Source organism: Echiichthys vipera (assembly GCF_963691815.1).
Source record: "Echiichthys vipera genome assembly, chromosome: 4".
NCBI lineage: Eukaryota > Metazoa > Chordata > Actinopteri > Perciformes > Trachinidae > Echiichthys > Echiichthys vipera.
The window spans coordinates 28,540,271-28,560,844 of NC_139829.1; the positions used below are offsets into that span (position 1 = coordinate 28,540,271).

General features: G+C 41.2%; 2 protein-coding genes across 2 annotated transcripts; one reads left to right on the plus strand and one right to left on the minus strand.

The window, feature by feature from the left end:
- The first annotated feature begins 892 nt into the window (after positions 1-892).
- On the plus strand, positions 893-4,486 carry rnf181 (ring finger protein 181). The gene is made up of 6 exons (XM_083913194.1): positions 893-1,012; positions 2,228-2,355; positions 2,438-2,574; positions 2,724-2,839; positions 2,929-3,003; positions 3,219-4,486. Exons 2-6 carry the CDS (start codon positions 2,270-2,272, stop codon positions 3,276-3,278), a joined length of 474 nt encoding a protein of 157 aa, XP_083769320.1. The 5' UTR covers positions 893-1,012; positions 2,228-2,269; the 3' UTR covers positions 3,279-4,486.
- A 21-nt stretch (positions 4,487-4,507) lies between these two features.
- On the minus strand, positions 4,508-20,275 carry LOC310946665 (transmembrane protein 150A-like). Its single transcript, XM_083913193.1, has 8 exons — positions 20,236-20,275; positions 13,407-13,683; positions 13,009-13,056; positions 12,831-12,917; positions 12,132-12,199; positions 9,778-9,905; positions 9,518-9,695; positions 4,508-7,266 (listed from the first exon to the last, which is right to left on the minus strand). The coding sequence occupies exons 2-8, from the start codon at positions 13,469-13,471 to the stop codon at positions 6,965-6,967; spliced, it is 876 nt and encodes a 291-aa protein (XP_083769319.1). The 5' UTR covers positions 13,472-13,683; positions 20,236-20,275; the 3' UTR covers positions 4,508-6,964.
- Between the last annotated feature and the right edge of the window lie 299 nt (positions 20,276-20,574).

Consider the following 20,574-nt stretch of genomic DNA (forward strand, 5'->3'; position numbering starts at 1 on the left):
TGTGTTTTCATGGTATAGTATGTAGAAAAAAGTTGTTAAAAAGGCATAGTACAATACTACTGGACAGTAATGACAGATATGTGATTTATTGCTTTATGGAGTGTGTAAAACTTGCCACTGTAATTGATGAAAGGTAACTTAAATAATAAGCTTTTTATAAAAAAAAAATATATTAAAAAAAAGCACATGAAGAGGACACCACCATCACCACTGGACATGAAGGCCACTGCTATGAATATGACTGCTTGGAGAAGTATGTTAACCCTGACCCTGTAATTGTTGTATGAAAATTTCAATAAAAAATGAACAAAAAAGGGATAGTATGTTAAAAAAAAGTCAGAAAAAAATAGTTGTATAATAGGTCATAAAAGCGAATTTATACTATTTCGAAAAAAAATCATAGCATGTCAAATTAATCATAATATATTACTAATATATATATATATAATGGGCGGCAGTAGCTCAGTCCATAGGTGACTTGGCTGGGAACCGTAGGGTCACTGGTTCAAGTCCCGGTGTGGACCATGTGTGGAGCGTGGACTGGTGGCTGGTGAGGTGCCAGTTCATCTCCTGGGCACTGCCGAGGTGCTGTTGAGCAAGGCACCTAACCCCCAACTGCTCGCTCACTGGCAGCCCCCTGACTCTAACATCTCTCCTTAATTGCATGTATAGGTCCTGTCTGTGCATGTGTGTATTTCGGGCCTGTGTGTGTAACATGATTAATAATAAGAGTGAAAAAATTCAATTTCCCCGTTGCGGGATCAATAAAGTTCTTCTTCTTCTTCTTCTTCTTCTAATATAATGTATTATAATCCAGGTAATTACATCAGCAGTACACGCCCCGTACCAGGTGGTGGCGCTGATGCGACATGAACTTTAAAAGAAGAAGAAGAAGAAGAAACAGGCCGCGATTTCCTCCTGTGATGTGATTGGACAGAGCATCACGTGGTTACATCGTCATACCCGGAAGAATGACTTGTTTGCCGTTGCTAACAGGTTGCTAACATTTCAGGTAAGTCTAGCTAATTTAATTTGTTAAACCCGGCTCAGAATAGTTTAATTTATTCTTTTTCTGTTGTGTAGAAGTTGAAGGAGGTTCCGTAGCTTTGGACTTTAACCGTAGCCTCTTTTATAAACACACGAAACTCATTTAAACAACCTCAACATTCATGTCCTTGCAATAATTTGTGTTTTTTTTTATCTATTCCGTATTCACGCCTACTGTTATGTTTATAGTTTGTATTTGATTAATTACATTAGTTTTATTTAAGTGTATAGAGCAGTAGTAACTGTTGAGGGTCGCGTATTTTGTATTTTACACTGAAAATACACCAGGTAGTCATGGTTACAACACTGTAAAGAAGTATTTTAAAGTCATGGTTATTCACTTAGGATCATTTTTCATACATTATTATTATTATTACGTTATTCCTCTGATCTAAAACAGTCCAACATGTTAGTAAACACACAACTCTTTCCCAAATCCCCAAAACTTAATTTTTTATTTTATTTGCATATTTTCACAAATATAATACAAACATTTTAGAACAATTTGGCATTGTACACAAAGAAAATAATGTATATATGAGGCAGTCAATTCTCTTTTTAATAAACTTTACAATTTTAAATTATGACATAAACATAAGTTTGAAATTGGAGGCAAAATCCCAAAACTAATGTGCTAAAACTCAAATGTGTGGTGTCACCAGGAAGTGTGTCCTGCTCTGTGACAATGAATTATGAAAGATGTTATAGACACTGAGAGCACACAGGGAGTATATGGGGACATTTTCTGTTTTCACCACAGCACAATTATAAATATATAAAAACATAGAATTAAGCTTATCATGTTCCAAAACAGAAAAGTAAAACAAATCTCCCATTCATTGTTAATGGAGCAGCTCCAGACTTTATATTCCAGAGGTTTGAGACTTAACTTCTCTGGTTTCTGTCTTTGAGAGAGTGAAACGCTCAAAGACTCATGTTCATGTTCAGTAGTATTGACTGATCTTTCCCACGCCATGGAAACATTTTAGATGTATTTATTTTGAACATGTAACAATTTAAATACAAACAAACTAGAATAACAGTTGAATTCTTAGTTTAGGTGGTCTTCCCCTTTTAAAACGGTTCTGCCAAGTCCCCTTTAACCGTAATTTTAAATATCAGCTGTGGATTTTATGTTAAGGACAAACCAGTGAACCTTTATGATCCATATGTCTGCCAGGTATCTTAATGCAAAGAGGACACAAACGTTGGCAGGACCAAAATGGCATCCTACTTTGAAGAACACAACTGTGAGCCCACCAACCCTGAGGAACAGTATCGCCAGAATGCACTACTTGAACTGGCGAGGTGAGGCCAAACACACTTCAGACCCATTGCAATGCTTTACATACATTACTACAGTGTTTTGAATGACTGTGTGTGTGTATAGGTCTTTAATGCAGGGCTTGGACTTACTTGACTCGGGGTCGTTCGACATGTCAGATTGGGACCATCGTCTTCCTCCTCCTGCTGCCAAAACGGCGGTCCAGACGCTCACCGTGGTCATCATTTCCCCAGAGCAAGCAGGTGACAGACATTTGCTCCAGTAGAAAGAAATGATTTGCATTCAGATTTTGGATCAGCCATTTATTTCTTTTTTTTTTACTGATCATGCTTACAGACGGGCTCAGAGAAAGTAGTGAAGGATTTTTTTTTTTTTTTTTTTGCCCTCACAGACAAAGGTCTCAAGTGTCCCGTGTGTTTGCTTGAGTTCGAGGAACAGGAAACGGTTCGAGAAATGCCCTGCAAACACCTCTTCCACTCAGGATGTATACTGCCCTGGTTGGGCAAGGTAAACCTGACACATTTGTGATTCAGATTTGTACATGTAACGGAAAAGTTTGAGTGGCTACCTTTTGAATCTTTTGTTTGCGATCACAGACTAACTCCTGTCCGCTCTGCCGACTTGAATTACCGACGGACAATCCGGAGTATGAGGAGTTTAAAAAAGACAAGGTAAGTGTGTAAATGTGCTTTTGAGGGCGCCCTGTGGCTCAGTGGTTGGAGCAGGGGCTTCATATGCAGAGGTTAAAAGTCCTCGCCCGCAGTGGCCCGGGTTCAGACTCCGACCAGCTGCCCGCGCCCCAATTTTCTCTCATTCCCATTTCCTGTAAAGCTGTGCGTTCAAATGTGCCATCAGTCCGTGTCTGAATAGAGTTTCTGTCCTGTAGGAGAGAAGAAAACAGAGGGAGCACCGTCTGGAAGATCTACATGGATCCATGTACACATGACACGACGGTGCAAGTCTGTGGCGAAGTGACATTTTACAGAAAATTCTAAAATAAAAACGAAAGCTTCAGGAAATGCGTTCACGCCATCACATACGGGATGTGATTTTGAGCATGGGGACGGGGAATATCGCCCACGTCAGCATCACATTTGTAGTTACGAGTCAAAAACTACGAGAAATTGTTGGCCACCGTCTCCGGCAGCTCCATCTAAACAAAATCTAATTCTACAAATATGTAACATGATAAGAAAATGTAATCTAGTGACCACGAGGCATACGTTAGGGTAACCATCTTGAAATCATTTGCCACTTGTTCCAAAATGCTTATTTTTAAGTTGGATAAATGCACTTTTCTCAATAGTTAGGATGAATATATTTTAAGATATCTTGACAGAAGCCCTGGCACATTTCTGTTCAGTCTCTTTATTATTGAGCTTTAAACTAAAACATCTTTTCATCTGCATTTGTCCTATTAATGTGAATTATTAAGGAATATAGTGACTTCCTTTAAATTAGAGAGAATTTTTAAGTGCACTTCAGCAATGCAGTATAAAGTATACACATATATTTATTTTAGACCAGCCCTGCCTGTCAGTTTCAACCCCATAGCCCAGTGTAACACAAGATTTCATAAATAGAGTCTCAGCCTGGATAAAGGTCTCCAACAGCCACAGAAGACATAACACTACTTCTCACTGGCTGAGTAAATCGACCTTCAAGTGTTAAATCGGTTGGTCCCACTTTAACTCTTTGACTTGTCCCATGATGATGTTTTGGTGTTTGAGAAAGACGCGCCTCTCTTCTGGCGTAGGCAGGGGAACGATAAGTAACATAACCAGTGTAGTCAGGATTGGTTTTGTTGGTTCTACGTCTCATGTTGAGTTATAAAGCTTCCATACCACAGCAATAACGCCATGTTTGCTGTTGGATCACATGCTAAGATACAATGTTGGACCTGATCAGTATGTGTTTATGCAAGTTAGCCATTCTTTGTGTCATCTGCTCTGCCAAAAGTTGTTTCTATATTAAAAAAAACTACCCAAAGACTATTAACCACAGTTTGAGGATGCGCTAATACGATTCCACATTGTCTATATAACTTATATATAAAAAAGGTATAACTATGATGTAACTTTTGCTTTGTTTACTAACAGTTTTGTTGTTTTGGTGCGATCCTGTTTCAAGAACAAACCCATGCAAAATGTCTTAATAATTTATCGTTTTTATTTCATATTTGAATATAAATCTCTGTCAAATGAAAATACCTAAATGATAGACAAATCATACATATTTACACAATTTATAAAAAGGAAACAAAGTAAATCTGTGTTGACTCGTTTTTGGGGATTTCTCCGACTCCATCGCTGTTCTTTGACATATTTTTCAAATTGAGGAAATATGACTAATACATTTTTCATAGACATTGTTTCTGTGTTGCTGTTCCAAGAGTTCAAGACGTGTTCAGGTCAGGCAGCCGTTTCGAATACAGGTTTCTCCCAACGACAGAGATATGACAGTTCAGTGGAGTGTACATTTTGACCGCAAATGAAAAGAAAAACTTGTAAAATACACGTTGAAATTTTGGCCTGTGTGACATGGATTCACGGAATAGATGCTGTTACAGAATAAATCCAGCCCTGATGCGAGGGTTCGTACAAGCTGCCGTTTGTAGTCACAGCGCGTGACTTGGTTACAGTTTGGTGAAATAGGCTACAGCTGAACACAAGATAACAAAAAAAAGAAACATGTTCCCCTGGCACAGAATGAGGGATAAGGCTAAAACAGTGCAGTCACACCAATTCATACGCCTGCTGCTGACTCACAGAAAACCAATCACAACTCCAGTGGATCCCAGTCTTTTTTGGCAAGATTTTCAGAACGAGACAGGAGTGCTGCAGTCCCAGAAACAACGGGAAGTTAAAACAATTTGCACAAACGGTAAAGAAAACTGACCTGACGCATGATTACGCGGCTCGTGTTAACAGCAGATCCACGGTCCCGTCAAATGCCGACGCATGTGAAACGTGGATCCAGCTGTGGATTGCCGAGCCGCCGTCACGTTGAATACTTTCTCGACCTCAAACCTTTGTGAGGTGGAAAACGTGTTGGAACTCTAGCTTTTGATTCAGAACATCGAACCCACGAAAGATAAGAGGTAGGTGATGCAACCTTTTTTAAAAATGTGTATTGCTGGCATCCAGTGGTTAGACAGTTAGAAATGTAACAACACTATAACGAGGGCAGAACACCGTGTTCTCGCACACACTTCTCACTCGCTGAAATAAAAACATACTGAGTGTTACCTACGTTGGGTGGCATTAGTTAGCTTTAGATGAGCAGTGGTAGTTTGTGGCAGTCTGGTGTTAAATATCACAGGAAATCATACGCCACCTTAAAACAGGACGCCCTTTCCCTTCAGTCTACAACCTGTATGGTATTGTCTGTAACACTGTATTGACACTATTTTGACATCATGCAGTTTATGGCACAAGGTCTACAAGCGTCATATTCACCGCTCAGGTAATTCCTGTGAACAAAACTTCTCCTAGAGCTACTGAAAAGGCTCAACGTCGCTCCATATTTAATAGAAAACCTATTCTTAAAACTCAAATAAGGCTTCCAAGGGTCCAGCCTGGAAATAAATCAGTGTGTGGGCAAGAATTATTCTGTAAATGTATTAGTCAGATTATAGTTTTACCTTCACACACACACTATAACACGTAGGTCACTGAAAAAGGCATTATTCACTCCAGCAGCGGAGCGGAAATGATCAAAAGATTGATGGCAATTATTGCACCGGACATGACAGTCAATGAAAAAGAATAAAATACAAAAAGGTAACATGAAACGTAAATGGTACAAAGAAATCCTCGGATCATGCAAAGACATCAAGGGAGACGACTTCAGAGATTCTCAGTTTAAAAGTGAGTGAGAGCCACGGCTACGCGGCCGCCCTGCACTCACAAGAATGATAGTGGCTCGAGATACACGTGTACATAGTTTGTAAATGGATTCAAACGAGTGCATTCAAAATCATCTGTGCAGCCAAATCAAGTTGTAGAGTGAAATGAATGATTTTTGCCGATCAGCTGACATAATTTATACTTGACTGATTTAAAAAAAGGCCATATGCTTCCAGCCTGTAAAACATACGTGACTATTCACTTCTCAAACATTCAATATTTTCTACTTACTACGCAAATTCAAAACTCAAACATAAATGGTTATGCTCTCATTCAAAAAGTGTGCCGTGCAGAGATAAGCAGAAGGCCAAAACAGGTGGGCCACGCGAAAGCATCGGGTAGTTCATGGAGGAGTGTCTGGGCAGGGGGGGGGGGGCATCAGTGATGCACAGTTAGAAAAAGAAAAGTGTCGTTCAGGAAACAGACGCCTGTGAAGATTTGCCCGAATCAACAGCCAGCTTGGAAAACATTCATGGTTCCAGTTCCACTCAAACTGGCTCCACACATTCAGCCTCCTTTCAACAACGGACATTTGACTGAAAGGGCTCGCACCAACATCGGAAAAAGAGAAAAAGAGATAGTACATCCATACAGACGGGATAACCTGGTGTTGGTTCAATGGTTGAAGATATCAGAGCTTCCTCCACACGCTGCCTCTGTTCCTGTGGGAGGCCATGAAGCATCTCTGCAGTTACATTTCAGACCTGTGGGCAGCGGTGCAGAGCTACAACATGGCTATGCTCTCTGGGGTACAGTTGAGATGTGTGGATGTGCTGCTCCCCCCGGGGGACTTGAGGCCCTTAGTTGGCCCACCCAGTGTTGAGCCCCTGGCCCTGGGGCCCATAATAACCCCCGAGCCAAGGTGGTGACTCTGCTGCAGGCCCGTCATTAGGGTCTCGCTGGTGACGGTGCCAAACTCGTAGGTGAAGGTGCCGTAGAAGACCAGAATGTCCACGGTGAAGACCCACTCGCAGATGGCTGCCGCGTGCTGCAGGACGAAGCTCTCGTGGATGAAGAAGATGCCGCCTGGGAGGAGGGGGAGTTAAGGAGGACAAACAACTCTGGTGCATGCAGGAGCAAAACAAACAGAGCTCCTTTTCTTATTTCACTGAGGCACAGGATAATAAACTGTCATATCTCAACTAATGACATCATGGGTTTGGCTCAGATTCATGTGACCAGCAGCTTAACCTCAGGGTGCCAGATGTGAATTTATAATATGATTAGGGTTAAATTGAAATTGGCTTTGCAGCTCCATTAAACAGATGGGTCTAAAAAGGCAGTATATTAATCCGGGATAGACTGTTATTATTTATCAGCTGATTTACATGGTTCTCATCTCTGTCACCAGACAGAGGGAAAGGTAGACGGGGATGAAGGACGGCAATAATGCGTGGTGGAGGATAAACAGTAGCTTTGGATGCCACTGAGAGGCAGGCAGGGAAGAGAGGCCGCCATAGAAAGTGAAGCCATCAGCATACAGACAGATGTTATCGTGGCCTCGCTGTCCTGTCTCAAAGTCGAAGGACAAACATCTTAATCTGTGCAGTAGTGACTCTGGTGGAGTGAAAAGTAGACGAAAACAAGGTCTCTCCAAAGTTTTATCGACCCTTTTGGACTGTGAGTGCACCGACCTCAGGATGACATGGTGGAGCCACGACGGGGTTATCTAGGGGTGGAGCACTACAAAAGAAACCAAACATCAAACCTCAAAAACCTATTCCTTCATTCTGAACTACACCGAATGATCTTAATGTGATATTCCAGGCTCCTCTCATTTCTTATCTTAGTCCAACTGAGCTTGTCTCTTCGGACAGACGGTGTGCCAAGGCTGTCTTCACTCACAGATCCTTTATTTAGATTTTTGAATTCATCTGTAAACTCTTGTGGTTTGATTTGAAGATTATATAACCATTTACTTGGACTGAATACTGATGAGTCGCTGGTAATGAAGACCTGGGAAAGAGAGCTTGTGATGGATGGTTGTCGACCAGATTGGAATACAGTTTGGCTTATCTATGAAAACTCAGCACACCAACGGATTCATTTAGAGTTTAACCACATGGCCTACGTTACACCTTACAGAGATAAAATGTATCTAGTTACTTCCTTTAACTATACATTTTGTTCTGTCAAAGCACCAGGGACATTGTTACATAGGTTTTGGGATCTTACTCGTGTTAATGATTGTTTCAGATTTGACTGGACAGAGCGAGGATCCAAATCCATACCTCTGTCTACTAAACAATAATTCATCCTTAACTCTTAATGAATGTAAGCTGTTGTTTGCAGGTTTTACAGCTGTGAAAAAGACAATTTTACAAATGTGGTTCACCCCGAGTCACTCTTTGCAGTCTGGCAAATGTGGAACGTAACAGCTAAGATGAGTAGAGCGCTCCCTAAAGCGCAGTTCAGACCAAAGATTCGCAACGCAACTGTTTTCGAACGCCGCAGGTGAGAGTTTCCTTGCAAATCCAACCGGCTGATGTCGTCGTCAGCGATTCAACTTCTCAGATCGCCAGTCGCTGGTTTTAGAACGTCACACAAATCACCCGTTTCAACAGCCAATCGAGTCTTACAAAAGTCCGCTGGCCTAATCAAACTGTCAGAGGCTCAACGAGCGTGTGTGAGAGAGATAGATAGAGAGAGAGAGAGAGAGAGAGCGGGTCGAGTGAGCAATACAATAAATAAGGAGATCGAGCGCTGTAATCCAGAAAAAAAAGCAGTGAACCAGGGAAACAAAACGGTATTTTCTCTGTTTCATCTCTATTGGAATGCAGCAGTTATATTTTATAATGCTACAAATTAAATACAGTTATGAAGAAAAGCCTGAAAAGTCAGAGGTCAGAACTGAAGTACAGAGAGCCGTTGCTATGGAGATGATACACCGTCTCCTCTTGTTGCATTGGGCTGAACGGGCAGGTTTCAGAACGATGCAGACCTGCACGTTGCAAGTAGTTGCGAATCTTTGGTCTGAACTGAACTTAAGACAATAGGGGCATGGAAGGATAACATCATCCGCTATGAAAGGACCAATAATATCAGGAGCCTCCAACTGGGTGAGCCAAATGGGAGACTGTCATTAATTACACCTATGCTTTTCTTGATGACATGTCAAAATGTGTCCTCTGATGAAGGTCAATGAGTGAAGTGTGATGAAAAGCTCTATGATATACTTAAAATAAGTCAAAATACACAAAAACAAGTATCAAAAACAGTATTTAGATATAACATACAGTACATGACTACTGGTTCGCCACTATTTAGTAAAGGATACTGAGGACGAGGGAGACCATGGCTCCCAGTGCCAGAGCCACTCTGAAATGGGCCATCCAGTAGTCGAGGGCGGTGACAGCCACCCGGTAGGTGAGCACACACTGCAGGCACACGAACAGCAGCCCTGCCGGAAATGCCACACCGGCACCCACATAGTGGAGAGATTTGGCGTGATCAACCTGACAAACAGAACCGTACGGTCAGAAGGGTCATTTTCAAACAGCTCACTTACATTTAAATTAACTTAAGTTTCATATTTACCTGGAAGTTGCCCACCATGACCAGACCAACAGCGTTGGTGCAGCCCGACACCAGAGCGCTGGTGTTGACCCAACATCGGTGGCTGTGCTCGATCACTTGGGCGTAGCGCAGAAGGCACACCATCACCACTGCAGCACCCAGGGGAGACACACACGTTTATACTGCAGCCATGGCACAAAGTAGAAAAGATGCTGTACAACTGTAAAACTATTTGATATTAAACAGTGGGTGCAAAATTAAAAACAGCACGGTTTCAGTTATTCAATTATTGTAGCGATTAAAATGGGAAACGGAAATTTGAAGGACTTGTACACATTTATTCAGACTAAAAACTGCTGTCTGTTGGTATTTTGACCTATAGCTGCTGGGCTGTCATGTGACTGCTGCTCTCAGACTGATTTCCTCTCGCTGCTGTCTCCGAGATGATGTATTCTGTAAGCTATTGACATCTCTGGTTGCACGAGGCAGTACTTTTCTTGGCAGGCTGAGCATCACTGTTTGAAAACTATAAACCGGCAGGCTGCTATGTGCTACCACCAAAGCAGTTAAACAGTAAAACACAGTTCAACAACAGTAAGGAAGTTAAAGGTCAAAAGGAAAGCATTATACACTAGTGAGAGAGAGAACGGAGCAAATGACAAAAATTCAATGTAGAAGTAAATATGCAATCAAACAAAGGAGTGAAAGAATATAGCGTTTTTCTGGAATTCAAAGTAAAACAACAAAATAACAACATTCATGCACAATTATATGAATAATGGATCAATAGTGAAAACAGGAGAGATGCAATTAAAGGCAGTGGGGTGGGGGGATTGGGCCAGAGCTAAGTGGTGATAACAGAAGACGGGGCGGAGTAGCAAAGGAGGAAGGCCATGCAGGGGAGCGGACAGAGAGGGGAAGTGGAAGGAAAGCCGCATTCATTATTGATTAGAGAGCACAGGCTATTTCCAGCCCCTCCGTATCACTTAGTGGCTGATGACTGTGGGCACCATGGAGGATTAATATAACAGCGAATGGACAGCAGAGACAAACACTTCTGACCTCAGCTGTACTTAATTCAGCCGTCTTATCTAGTGTACCGAAGTGTAAATCACGGATCACCGGTTTTACTTTGCTGTATATTGATTAATCGGTATTTAACAAGGATTTTGTACGGTACATCACCCCATATTTGTGGAAAACTATTTGTCATTCTACAACTTTACAAAAATCTAACTGATACAACAACTAAGACATCGTATGTATACATATATATTAAAGGAATAAAAGATCCTTATTCTCTTTCTTGCTTAGAGTTAGACCACTCTCATAAGTCTTTACTCTAAATATGAAGCTGCAGCCAGGAGACAGTACGCTTGGCACAAAGACTGAAAACAGAGAGAGCCCGCTGTTCGGTCTAAAGTAAGGTTGCACAAATGATCGAATATTAATGGAAATCGCGTTTTGGGCTTCCCATAATTAAACGAACATGATCGACTGCGATATTTTAAAAAGACGTACGCCGCTCATAGAAATAATGCAGCATATCGAGTCAGGCGACCGGGGGGTCGATCGAGAAGTTTTGGCTTCACTTGTCACGTTGCTGCACGCGCACCCTGTAAATAACTTTCCTGAATGTCGCACCTGCAGCCCAGAGTATTAGAGTACTGTACAGCAGGGAGCAGATTGGCTAAACTAAAATCAGATGTCTGGAGCAGAAGGCAAAGAGCTACTCCCTTTGGGTTCATTTATATTTTGGATCTAGGAAATGCAACTGACATGAGATGAAGAGGAATCATGTTTTATTTTAATGCACAGATTTGTACATAAGCAGGAACGTGAGGAACATGGATGTGATCTTTGTTGATTTAAATGGAAAAGTGCAATAAAAACACTTTGTCCCTAATATCAATGAATAATCGAGATCTAAATATTAATCAAAATAGTCCTGATCATCAATTTGGCCATAATCGTGCAGCCTGAGTCTAAGGTTAAAAAAAAAAAAAAACTACTCCCTCCAGCACCTCTAAAGCTCACCAAGTTATGTGCTCAAACATTTTTTCTCTAAACACAGTGACATCCTGGATTTCCCGTTGGTTGCCTGGCAACCTCACAGACATCAGGTCTCTAGGAAGTCACTGCCCCTGGCAAATAAATAGTCCAGCACATAACACCCGATAAAACCACATTTTTATTCATAAGTGAGGTTTGGAGGCAACAGTAGGGAGAACAGAGGCAGGCAAAGTGTATCTGTTCTAGAGCAGTAGCTTTATAGTTAAAGAAAGAACTTTTGCACACACCATGTATTTTAAATGACATAACTTTGAACTTTGTGTGTTTTTATGCTTTTCAATTCAGTTAGAACGAGGCCTTACCCATGAACGCTCCAACGTTGCCGATCAAGCTGAACAAGCAGCTTTCAGGAGGGAAGGAGCCACACTTACTGTAGCACATGGAGACAAAACAGCTCTCAGTATTGAAGGTAGGAGAATAATCTAAACGTTCAGATATCACTGTAAACAAGGCCACAGTCCTTTTCCATCCATCAGTAGAGCAACAGGAGTAAAAATGTCATTTCCATTGGCAACAGGTTGGCTGAATTTGCACATGTAAATTCAGAATATTAGAGATTTAAATGTCATTTACACCTAAAGTGACCGAACTGAACAGTTTTTCTACCAAGACATCCATGTACATGTATAGAAACAAATAAAGTGGCTATATGATTCACGCATGTGAACTACATTTCCTAATTCAGGAATGTAAACCTCTTGCTTAATTTCATATCTAGATGTATAACTGAAATTTAGATAAAGGCCTTTCTTCTACACATAGTGTGGGAAAAAAAGCCTGCCAGTCTCATGATGCCTTTTTACAAGAGTGCTTTTGTACTGGCCCGTGGTTAGAGGCTTATTGGCAGATTAAACTAATGCAGTTTATGCAAAGCGTGGGTTAATAACTGTCAGAGTCACAACATAACAAGGTGCTTATTCATGCCTCAGGGCCTTTGCTGACACAAAAATGCTTTTGTATTCTGCAGAAACAAAGAGAGGAAGAGAGATAGAAGAACAGACCTGATGAGGGGGATGTCCTGGATGGTGCAGCATGTCTTGGGAAAGCCTGGTCGGGGCAGTTCCTCTGTGCAGGTTACATTGTAAGACCTGAAGCAATGAAACAATGCGTTCAGTTCAATCCCTACTGCTAGCTGTGATATCAGACTTTGTCCAGATTAAAAAGGAGGAAATCACTCACCAGTTCTCCACAGGACAAACATGGTGATTCATCACAGCCATGGCGTACCTGTGGAGCAAGAACACACCATGATATGAAGTGACAAATGTCAAACATAGTACCCTAATCCCTGATGACACAACGTGAACTGTTATCAAGAAAGAAGATTCTTCAGATGCTTCAGAAAAATGGTCGTTAAGCATTAAAGGACAGTTACTGAAACCCATGAATGTACTCAAATACTCACTGACAGTTTGGATACCTCAGTATAATATTTGCATTTGCATCATATCAATAGCTTTTGATACCCAGTTCCACAGCCCAATCAATAAGCACTTGTTGCCCCATCTCTACACCTGATAATGTCAACATATTATGTTTCAGTGTGACCGTGACGGTCAAGGGTTACTGTAACTCACACTATCCATATTCCTGTGATGGAGAATGCAGACAGGCTGACAGGCAGGACGATCCAGGCAGTCATTGGGCTGGCAGTGAGCTGGCTTTGTCCCAAGCATGGGGTGATAGGGGGGGTTCGGGCTGGAGTGGCGACACGACAGGAGAGATCAGGTGGGGGAGCGGGTGGGGATGCGGGGTCACTAACACACAGGGAAACACACAGGGGGGGACATGAGAGGAAAAAGGGGGGATTGGCACAGCTCTTCTGCTCCACAGGGCCCGGCAGCCAGCAGCAACCTGAAAGAAGAGAGGGAAGGTTTTACTAAATATATGAAAAGGACACATCGAATTAAATGTCCTTCGATTTTCTTGAAAAGCATTCATCTCATTGACTTCACACTTGGCGAGAGGACCCAAGGAAGTGCAGCAACGAGTGTGAGCTCTATATTAGGGATGCCCGTGGGTGATCGATTCCTTGAGTAGTCCTCGGTTCAAACTAACTCAATTGGTAAACAACGGCCCTCAAGTTTCTTTTGTGTGCGCAGCAACTCTTGCTTCTGCTCTTGACCCAAGACACGAACATCTTCGATGTTTGGAACTGGCTCTTTGCCTAACCATCTCAGAGAAGTTGTGTCACCTACATGACGGGTTATTGTGCAAGGCCCAGACCATATGGAGGGGGAAAGCAGTGATGTTCAGGGCCACAGCGTCAAGGCACTGGACACCCTCTTCAGGGAGGACTAGTTTGAAAATACGGTAATTGTGACTGTTTTGATTGAGAATAAGCATTAGGCTTTGCCTTATTAAATCCGGCAGGAAGATGCGTTGCGTTCTAAAAATAGATTTGATAAAATGAGAACTCCATTGGCCCATCGAGGAATTGATGCGATACCTCGATCTTGGAATTAACTACTCGTGTCTATCCCTACTCTATACATTTATATTGTAGTGTATTAAGAGGGGACCCCCATTAACTGTTAATCCACCAAACGGCATGCTGGGTACAGCTCGGTTCCCTTCACTTGCTCTAGTGCATTTATTGTAGCAAACTCAAACATTTCAAGCATCAGCCATGTAACTCAGAATGAAATAGCCTGGTCCCATGTACTTAACTGTTAGCAAACATCGTTCAGTGTCAAGTGTGAAGCTTTTTAGATGAGCGGTTCTTGACAAACCTGCAAGCAAAGCAGTCGGCCTGTTCCCAACAGGCACATTTAAAACAGGCACAGCACTAGTTCAGTAAAACTACTACTCAAGAACCACTCATCTAAACCGAAGAGCTACTGTAATCATACATCTGTGATCTCAATTACACTTTGTAATGAAGTCTTGTAATTTAACAGTTTGTGAGTTTCGTGTCCATTTCTCTGTCACTAATTGCCAACATTGTACTTAAAGTCAGTTGCGTGCAACTTAAAATACAGTATTGAATGCATTATATTACTGTATGCCTATCGTGCCCTGGCATAGAAAGCTGACTTCAAAAGAGCGAGAAGCAACAAAGAAAGTGCCTCACATCATCTGCACTTGAGACACAGTAAAGAAAGACGACAGTTGAAAGCCAGCTGACATGCACGTAGGTGGTGTGCCTGACTGACAGGAAGTAATTAGGAAGTGTCTTTGTACTCCAAGAACATTGCAGAAACATTTTCACGTCACTGAAGCTGTGGATTTGGTCCCATAGGCTCGCCGGCTCAACTTTGAGAACCCTCCATCATCGTTAAACATTAGTGGAACAGAGTAGAGCTGCAAAGATGCATTGATTTACAGAACCAACTATTTTGATTATGAATTAATATGTTTGAGTGAAAAAAGACAATTATCTGTTTCTAGCTTCATAAATGTGAATATTTTCTGGTTTCTTTACTCCTGTAAAAATAAATTGGGCTTTGGGAAACACCTTTCAACACCATTTTATAGACCGAATAACTAATGGATTATTGGGAAATCAGATTAATGGGCAATTACATTAAAAATAATAATAATAAAGCCTTAGAACATAGCTAGAAAAACAAACAAAACTCTTGCACTTTGATTCTAAATGGATAAAAACAAAACCTGGTGTTTACTGTTTTGCTACCCTGTCTAAAATATGATGATGCCCATGTTTTCTGGAGACTTTTTTCTTGATAGCACCAACTCTGATTATATTTTAACTGTGAGACAGAAAGACAAGAACCTCTTGAAGAGAAATTAACAGCAACGTGCAGCTGTGAAAGGTACTGTTGGGGCAAAGTAGAACGAGGCCTCTACCAAGGTCGTAGGGTAGGGGCGAGCACGGGACAACACGTATCACTTTACACAGTGCAGAGTGACAAGTGTGTCCTTCTGCTCAGGGGGAATATACAGTGAACAAAATGAGGTCGTCTTGAACTAATCCCAGTGAAATGGAGCTGCTGAAAAGAGAAGGGCCAAACTCACAAACAAAGCAATGTTAAGACAGTTTTTTTAATGTTATGTCTTTTCGGAGCGCAGGAAACATTGACAGAACCAATCCGCCCGCTGCTGCTTTGACCTTTGCTCCCTTTTGAATTAGTGGTGTTGTGATTTGCAAATCTCTCACTTTTTCACTTAGTGCGACAGTTTTACATGCCCTACTTTTATTTTAAAATCTGTTTTCCAGTCAGTATTGGTAATTAATCACTTACTGACAGAGTAAGCGAGCTCTTATGATGGCATTAACTTGATTTTCTCTTTTGCGTCGTGTTTCAGCTCTTTACACGAGAACAGAAACAATTGGTTGATTTATTGATTAGTTGATAAACAGAAAACAAACGCCAATTATTCTGATGATCTATTAACGGTTTTGGGGCAGGTTCCAGCTTCTCAAGTGTGTATTTTATTTTCTGAATTCTTTAGCCTTCTGTCAGTGCGTTTACATGCACATCAGTAACCTGAAAATGGTCTTACCCCGATGAAGGGAATAATCAGATAGTTGAAGGTCCCCCCGAATGGGGTTGAATGGGAAAATGACAAAGTAACTCGATCTCCGGTACAGTAGGTGGCGCTCCGCCAACATACAGCTGGTCTGAATACGGCTTTTTTATGACAGAATTATGGAAACTGTTAGCAAACTGTGAATAGATTTGGGGTTTGGACTGTCGGCCGGACAAAAACAAGACATTTGACACCTTGGGCTCTGGGAATTTGTGATGGATGTTCATCATTTTAGACGCCACAAAATTTATCAGTTATTTGGGAAAATAATCTAGAGAATAATAACTGTTAGTTTCAGCCCAATAGACCACGTTAGTGTACTCTTAAACAATGATGGTCATGTTTCTGTAGAGGTTGTTAACATCCATACACCCGTTATCCCAGCTGACATTGGGCACGAGGCGAGGTACACTGTGGACAGGAAGCCAGGCCATCACAATAACAGACAACCATTTACGCCCACCCACATTCACACCTACGGGCAATTTAGGGTCACTAATTAACCCAACACCTGCATGTCTTTGGACATTAGAAGTCAGTGTTACTGTGATGTTGAAATTTAGAGAGACTCTCCCATAGTTTATAGCGAAACCTCCCACAGGTGGACTTCTAACATCCAGTTTGGCAGTTTTATTTGATAACTATAGCAAAGGAGAAACTTGTCGACATATTAAGACAGTTCCCCCTCGTCACATTTTCTAATAAATGGATCAAAGTCACCTTACTGAAGGTGAATTCGTAAGAGAAGGGTTTGGTGTGAGAAGATTTAAGTGTCCTGACAGAATAAAGACAATGCCTATTATTGATATTATTCAATGACGTCACCCCAAGGACCACCCCCAACTACCGCAATAGCTCCTCCGTCAGCATGGAGATCATTAAACAAACAGACGTTGAGTCACAGCGAGTACACGGAGATTTGCCCTCAACGTAACATTTGACAGCAGCTTTTGTTAAATCAGCTTTAATTGGAGTATGCTGCTGTTCAGACACCTCTGTCTACCCTTTGTTGTCTTCTACACTTTGAAATACATAAATATGTTTGACAGGGTCTTTACAGGTTGCTTTGGTAACCATGGTTTTCTTTCCAAATTAAAAACAAGGCAAGATGGCATAACCTCTGACTTTGACATTAATTAAAAAAAACAGTGAGAAGTTAGAGGGGATTATGTTCGTTTGTTGTTTTTGATTCCCCACTGAGTTAAGAGTGTATCATAAAATATATCAATTTGATCTTTTTATTTCGACTATTTGTCCAGTAGAAATAAAGTTACCCAGCTACCCCATGCACGATCATCTGCAGTGCAAATCAACAGTGTTACATTACATTTGTGGTACATTTTTGCCAATGGGCAGTGCATCCTGTTTATTTCCTTTGTTGAAACTGTTGTTTCCTCAGATCATTTTCATAAACAAATGCTGAGACGAGATCTGCAGCTTTGTTTCCTGTTGCTCTTTAGCACTAAACGTTCAAGCGTAACTGTCTCCTCTTAAATAGCAAATTCTAAATTTAGTCATTTTAGGGTCTTATTAGTATATAAAAAAGTGGGCTCTGATATGTGTTCTTCTGCATGCATGTATTCCTATAAAACCAGCTCTATTTAATATATTACACATATCTAAGGCTGGGTGATAGGACAATATATATGGTCAAAACAACAACAAAAAATGACCATATATTTCTTTTCTAATGTCAAAAACACAGAAGAAGAACTGCATAACTGAGCAAATACATAATCTTACACAATATGACACTTTACGTTCTGATTATTTCAAGTTATGTTCATTTTGCACTTCAATTCTTCATAAAATGAGCAAATACTCAGTAGCGTACTTTTCAATTGTCAAGCATCGAATTTAAAAGTATACAAAAATAGGCTTTACCATGTGGTTATTTCATATAGACTATTATTTATTTAATTACCATAAAACATTCTGTATCATGACATATATCGTTCGGATCTTGGCCAGATCGCCCAGTCATAGTTATATATTTTACATAGATTAGTGTTGTTCTCCGTTCTTTCATCTACAAATCAAATCACGCTTTGATGTCAGAAGTCAAAAGGTATCTCATTAGATATTCAAGTTATGGTTACGGTTTCTATTCAAAGGGCTGCAATGGGCCGGGTGACATGACACAGAAACTGTTTATGTTTATTGTGATTATCAAAAGAAACAGTAACAACCACGCAGTAATTTACATTGTGTGCATAGTTATTATTGTGCTTAATGTAAACTTGTCCCAACAGGACAGTAGATCACATGGAAAAAGTGGTGAAAGTTCATAAAGCAGTTGCAGATGTAACGCTGGACACTTCATTAGAGTGCTAGAGAGCCACGTCATTACATCACTGCATCAGTCTGAGGTTTCCCCAGAAATGCTAACACCAACTTCAAGCACGACAACAACAGTGGCCTAAACACATTTGTGCTGCTCATCTTGAATACAATGGATGATTTCGTTTGAGAAGAAAGGTAACTAACATGGTGTGACTCTTATTAACACTGAATGTAAGATGTTAATGTTAGCCTTTGTTGGAAGCTAACGTTAGCTAACCTTTCCTAGCAGTGACGACCTGCAATTGATCACGTTTCAGTTCAAATTAAGGATCCACTGATTTATGTCTTTACAGGCAACGCCAGAATCAAATGACTGACTGCCGTTAAACCAGACATGTATGTGTTTATGTTTGCTTTCAGAGATGTTAATAGTTCTTTGATTTTCTGGGAACTGTGTATATTATTTTAACCGAACTCCGCCAGATGGATTGAGTCGCATTTGCTCTGCTCTCTGTGATAGATGGGCCAAATCAAACAATCAGATCAACAAAGCGTAAGACGTACTGACAGAGCTTCAAGTTAAAGTAAACAACATGTCTGTAAAGGATATTTGCCGTTTATGAAACGTGAATTTCAGGCTAAAAGGCACAATATCAGGTGCCCGGTCCACATTCAACAGAAGGACCCAAAGAAAAAAGCGTTAGCGAGCGGCTTGCTCCATAGCTGCGCTCATCTCATCCATGGACGCAGCCATGTTGTTTACACTGTCAAAACTGTCACTTCTCCTTGCGTCACACTTCAAACCGCCTCAAAACCAATGCTGATTGGTTCGGGCGCTTGGGCAACCTTCTCCAAATTACCAGACGGATTGGTGTGTAAAATACAACGGAGCTTGCGGGACCATGGCTAATATTATTGTGCATAACTGTGAATAAACTTTTTCAATTCCTGTTGATTAAGCACACTAAAGAAGACATGTCTCTTTAGAAAAGTTGTTCATTTTGACAAAAAAAACCCAACAACAATGAAATACAGATTCTAAAAATCACATTTTTTAAAGCATGCGAGACTTTGTCGTGCCGGGTCTAGACCAGCAGAGAGTCGGTGCCGCTCTGGAACCAGATTTCCTGATAATGAACCGGTTCTTTGGCTGTGGAAACAGGAAGAACCGGTTCAAGATTGGGCACCGGCTCTGAACCGACCCTCAAAATGTCTTGGTTGCAAAGGGGTATGTATGTTTGTGTACATGTACGGGGGGCCATAAACCCCCCCACCAACCCCGCAGCCATTCACAGGATATGTCCGCCACTGTAACGGTACTTGTAGACTCGATTAAACTGTAACAACGTACTTTAATTAACACCCAATTAAATGAAGCTACTTATCCAAAGTCAATCCCTGCAACCGAACAAACGGAGCGAACATTAGCGAGTTAACCTGCTCCCGTTCACCTGGTAACGGAACCGTTAGCCTCGTTAGCTTCAACCTTGCTAGCCCGTTAGCTTGCACTTTAGTTGTCCTGGTTTCCGCTAACCTAAGCGATAAGCTGCTACACAAAAGACAGTAAGATAACAATAACTCTGCCGCCGCCGGGACAGTCCGTACGCAAAAGCGTGAGTGTGCACCTACCTTCCACCTGCAATGCCCAGACAGACCTCAACAACCTTGGTTTCCCTTTAAAAACACCGTTTTATTAGCAGACGAGGCTAGCCGGTTAATGGACTTCCGGATGTGCTTTTCAAAATAAGACATAATGATAGCGCTATAAGGATATGTGAATGGGTATTTTTACTAACGCACATTACTCTTCATTGTGCTGCCTTAATATAAGTGTAGAAATGTAGAAAATGCACTCAGGGGTGCAGATCAAATGTCAGGATTGTTGTTTTTTATTGCCTGTATGCAACTGCCACCATGAATCACAACTTCATAGAGGCTCACCGTAAAAAACACAGGGTGTCATTTGCT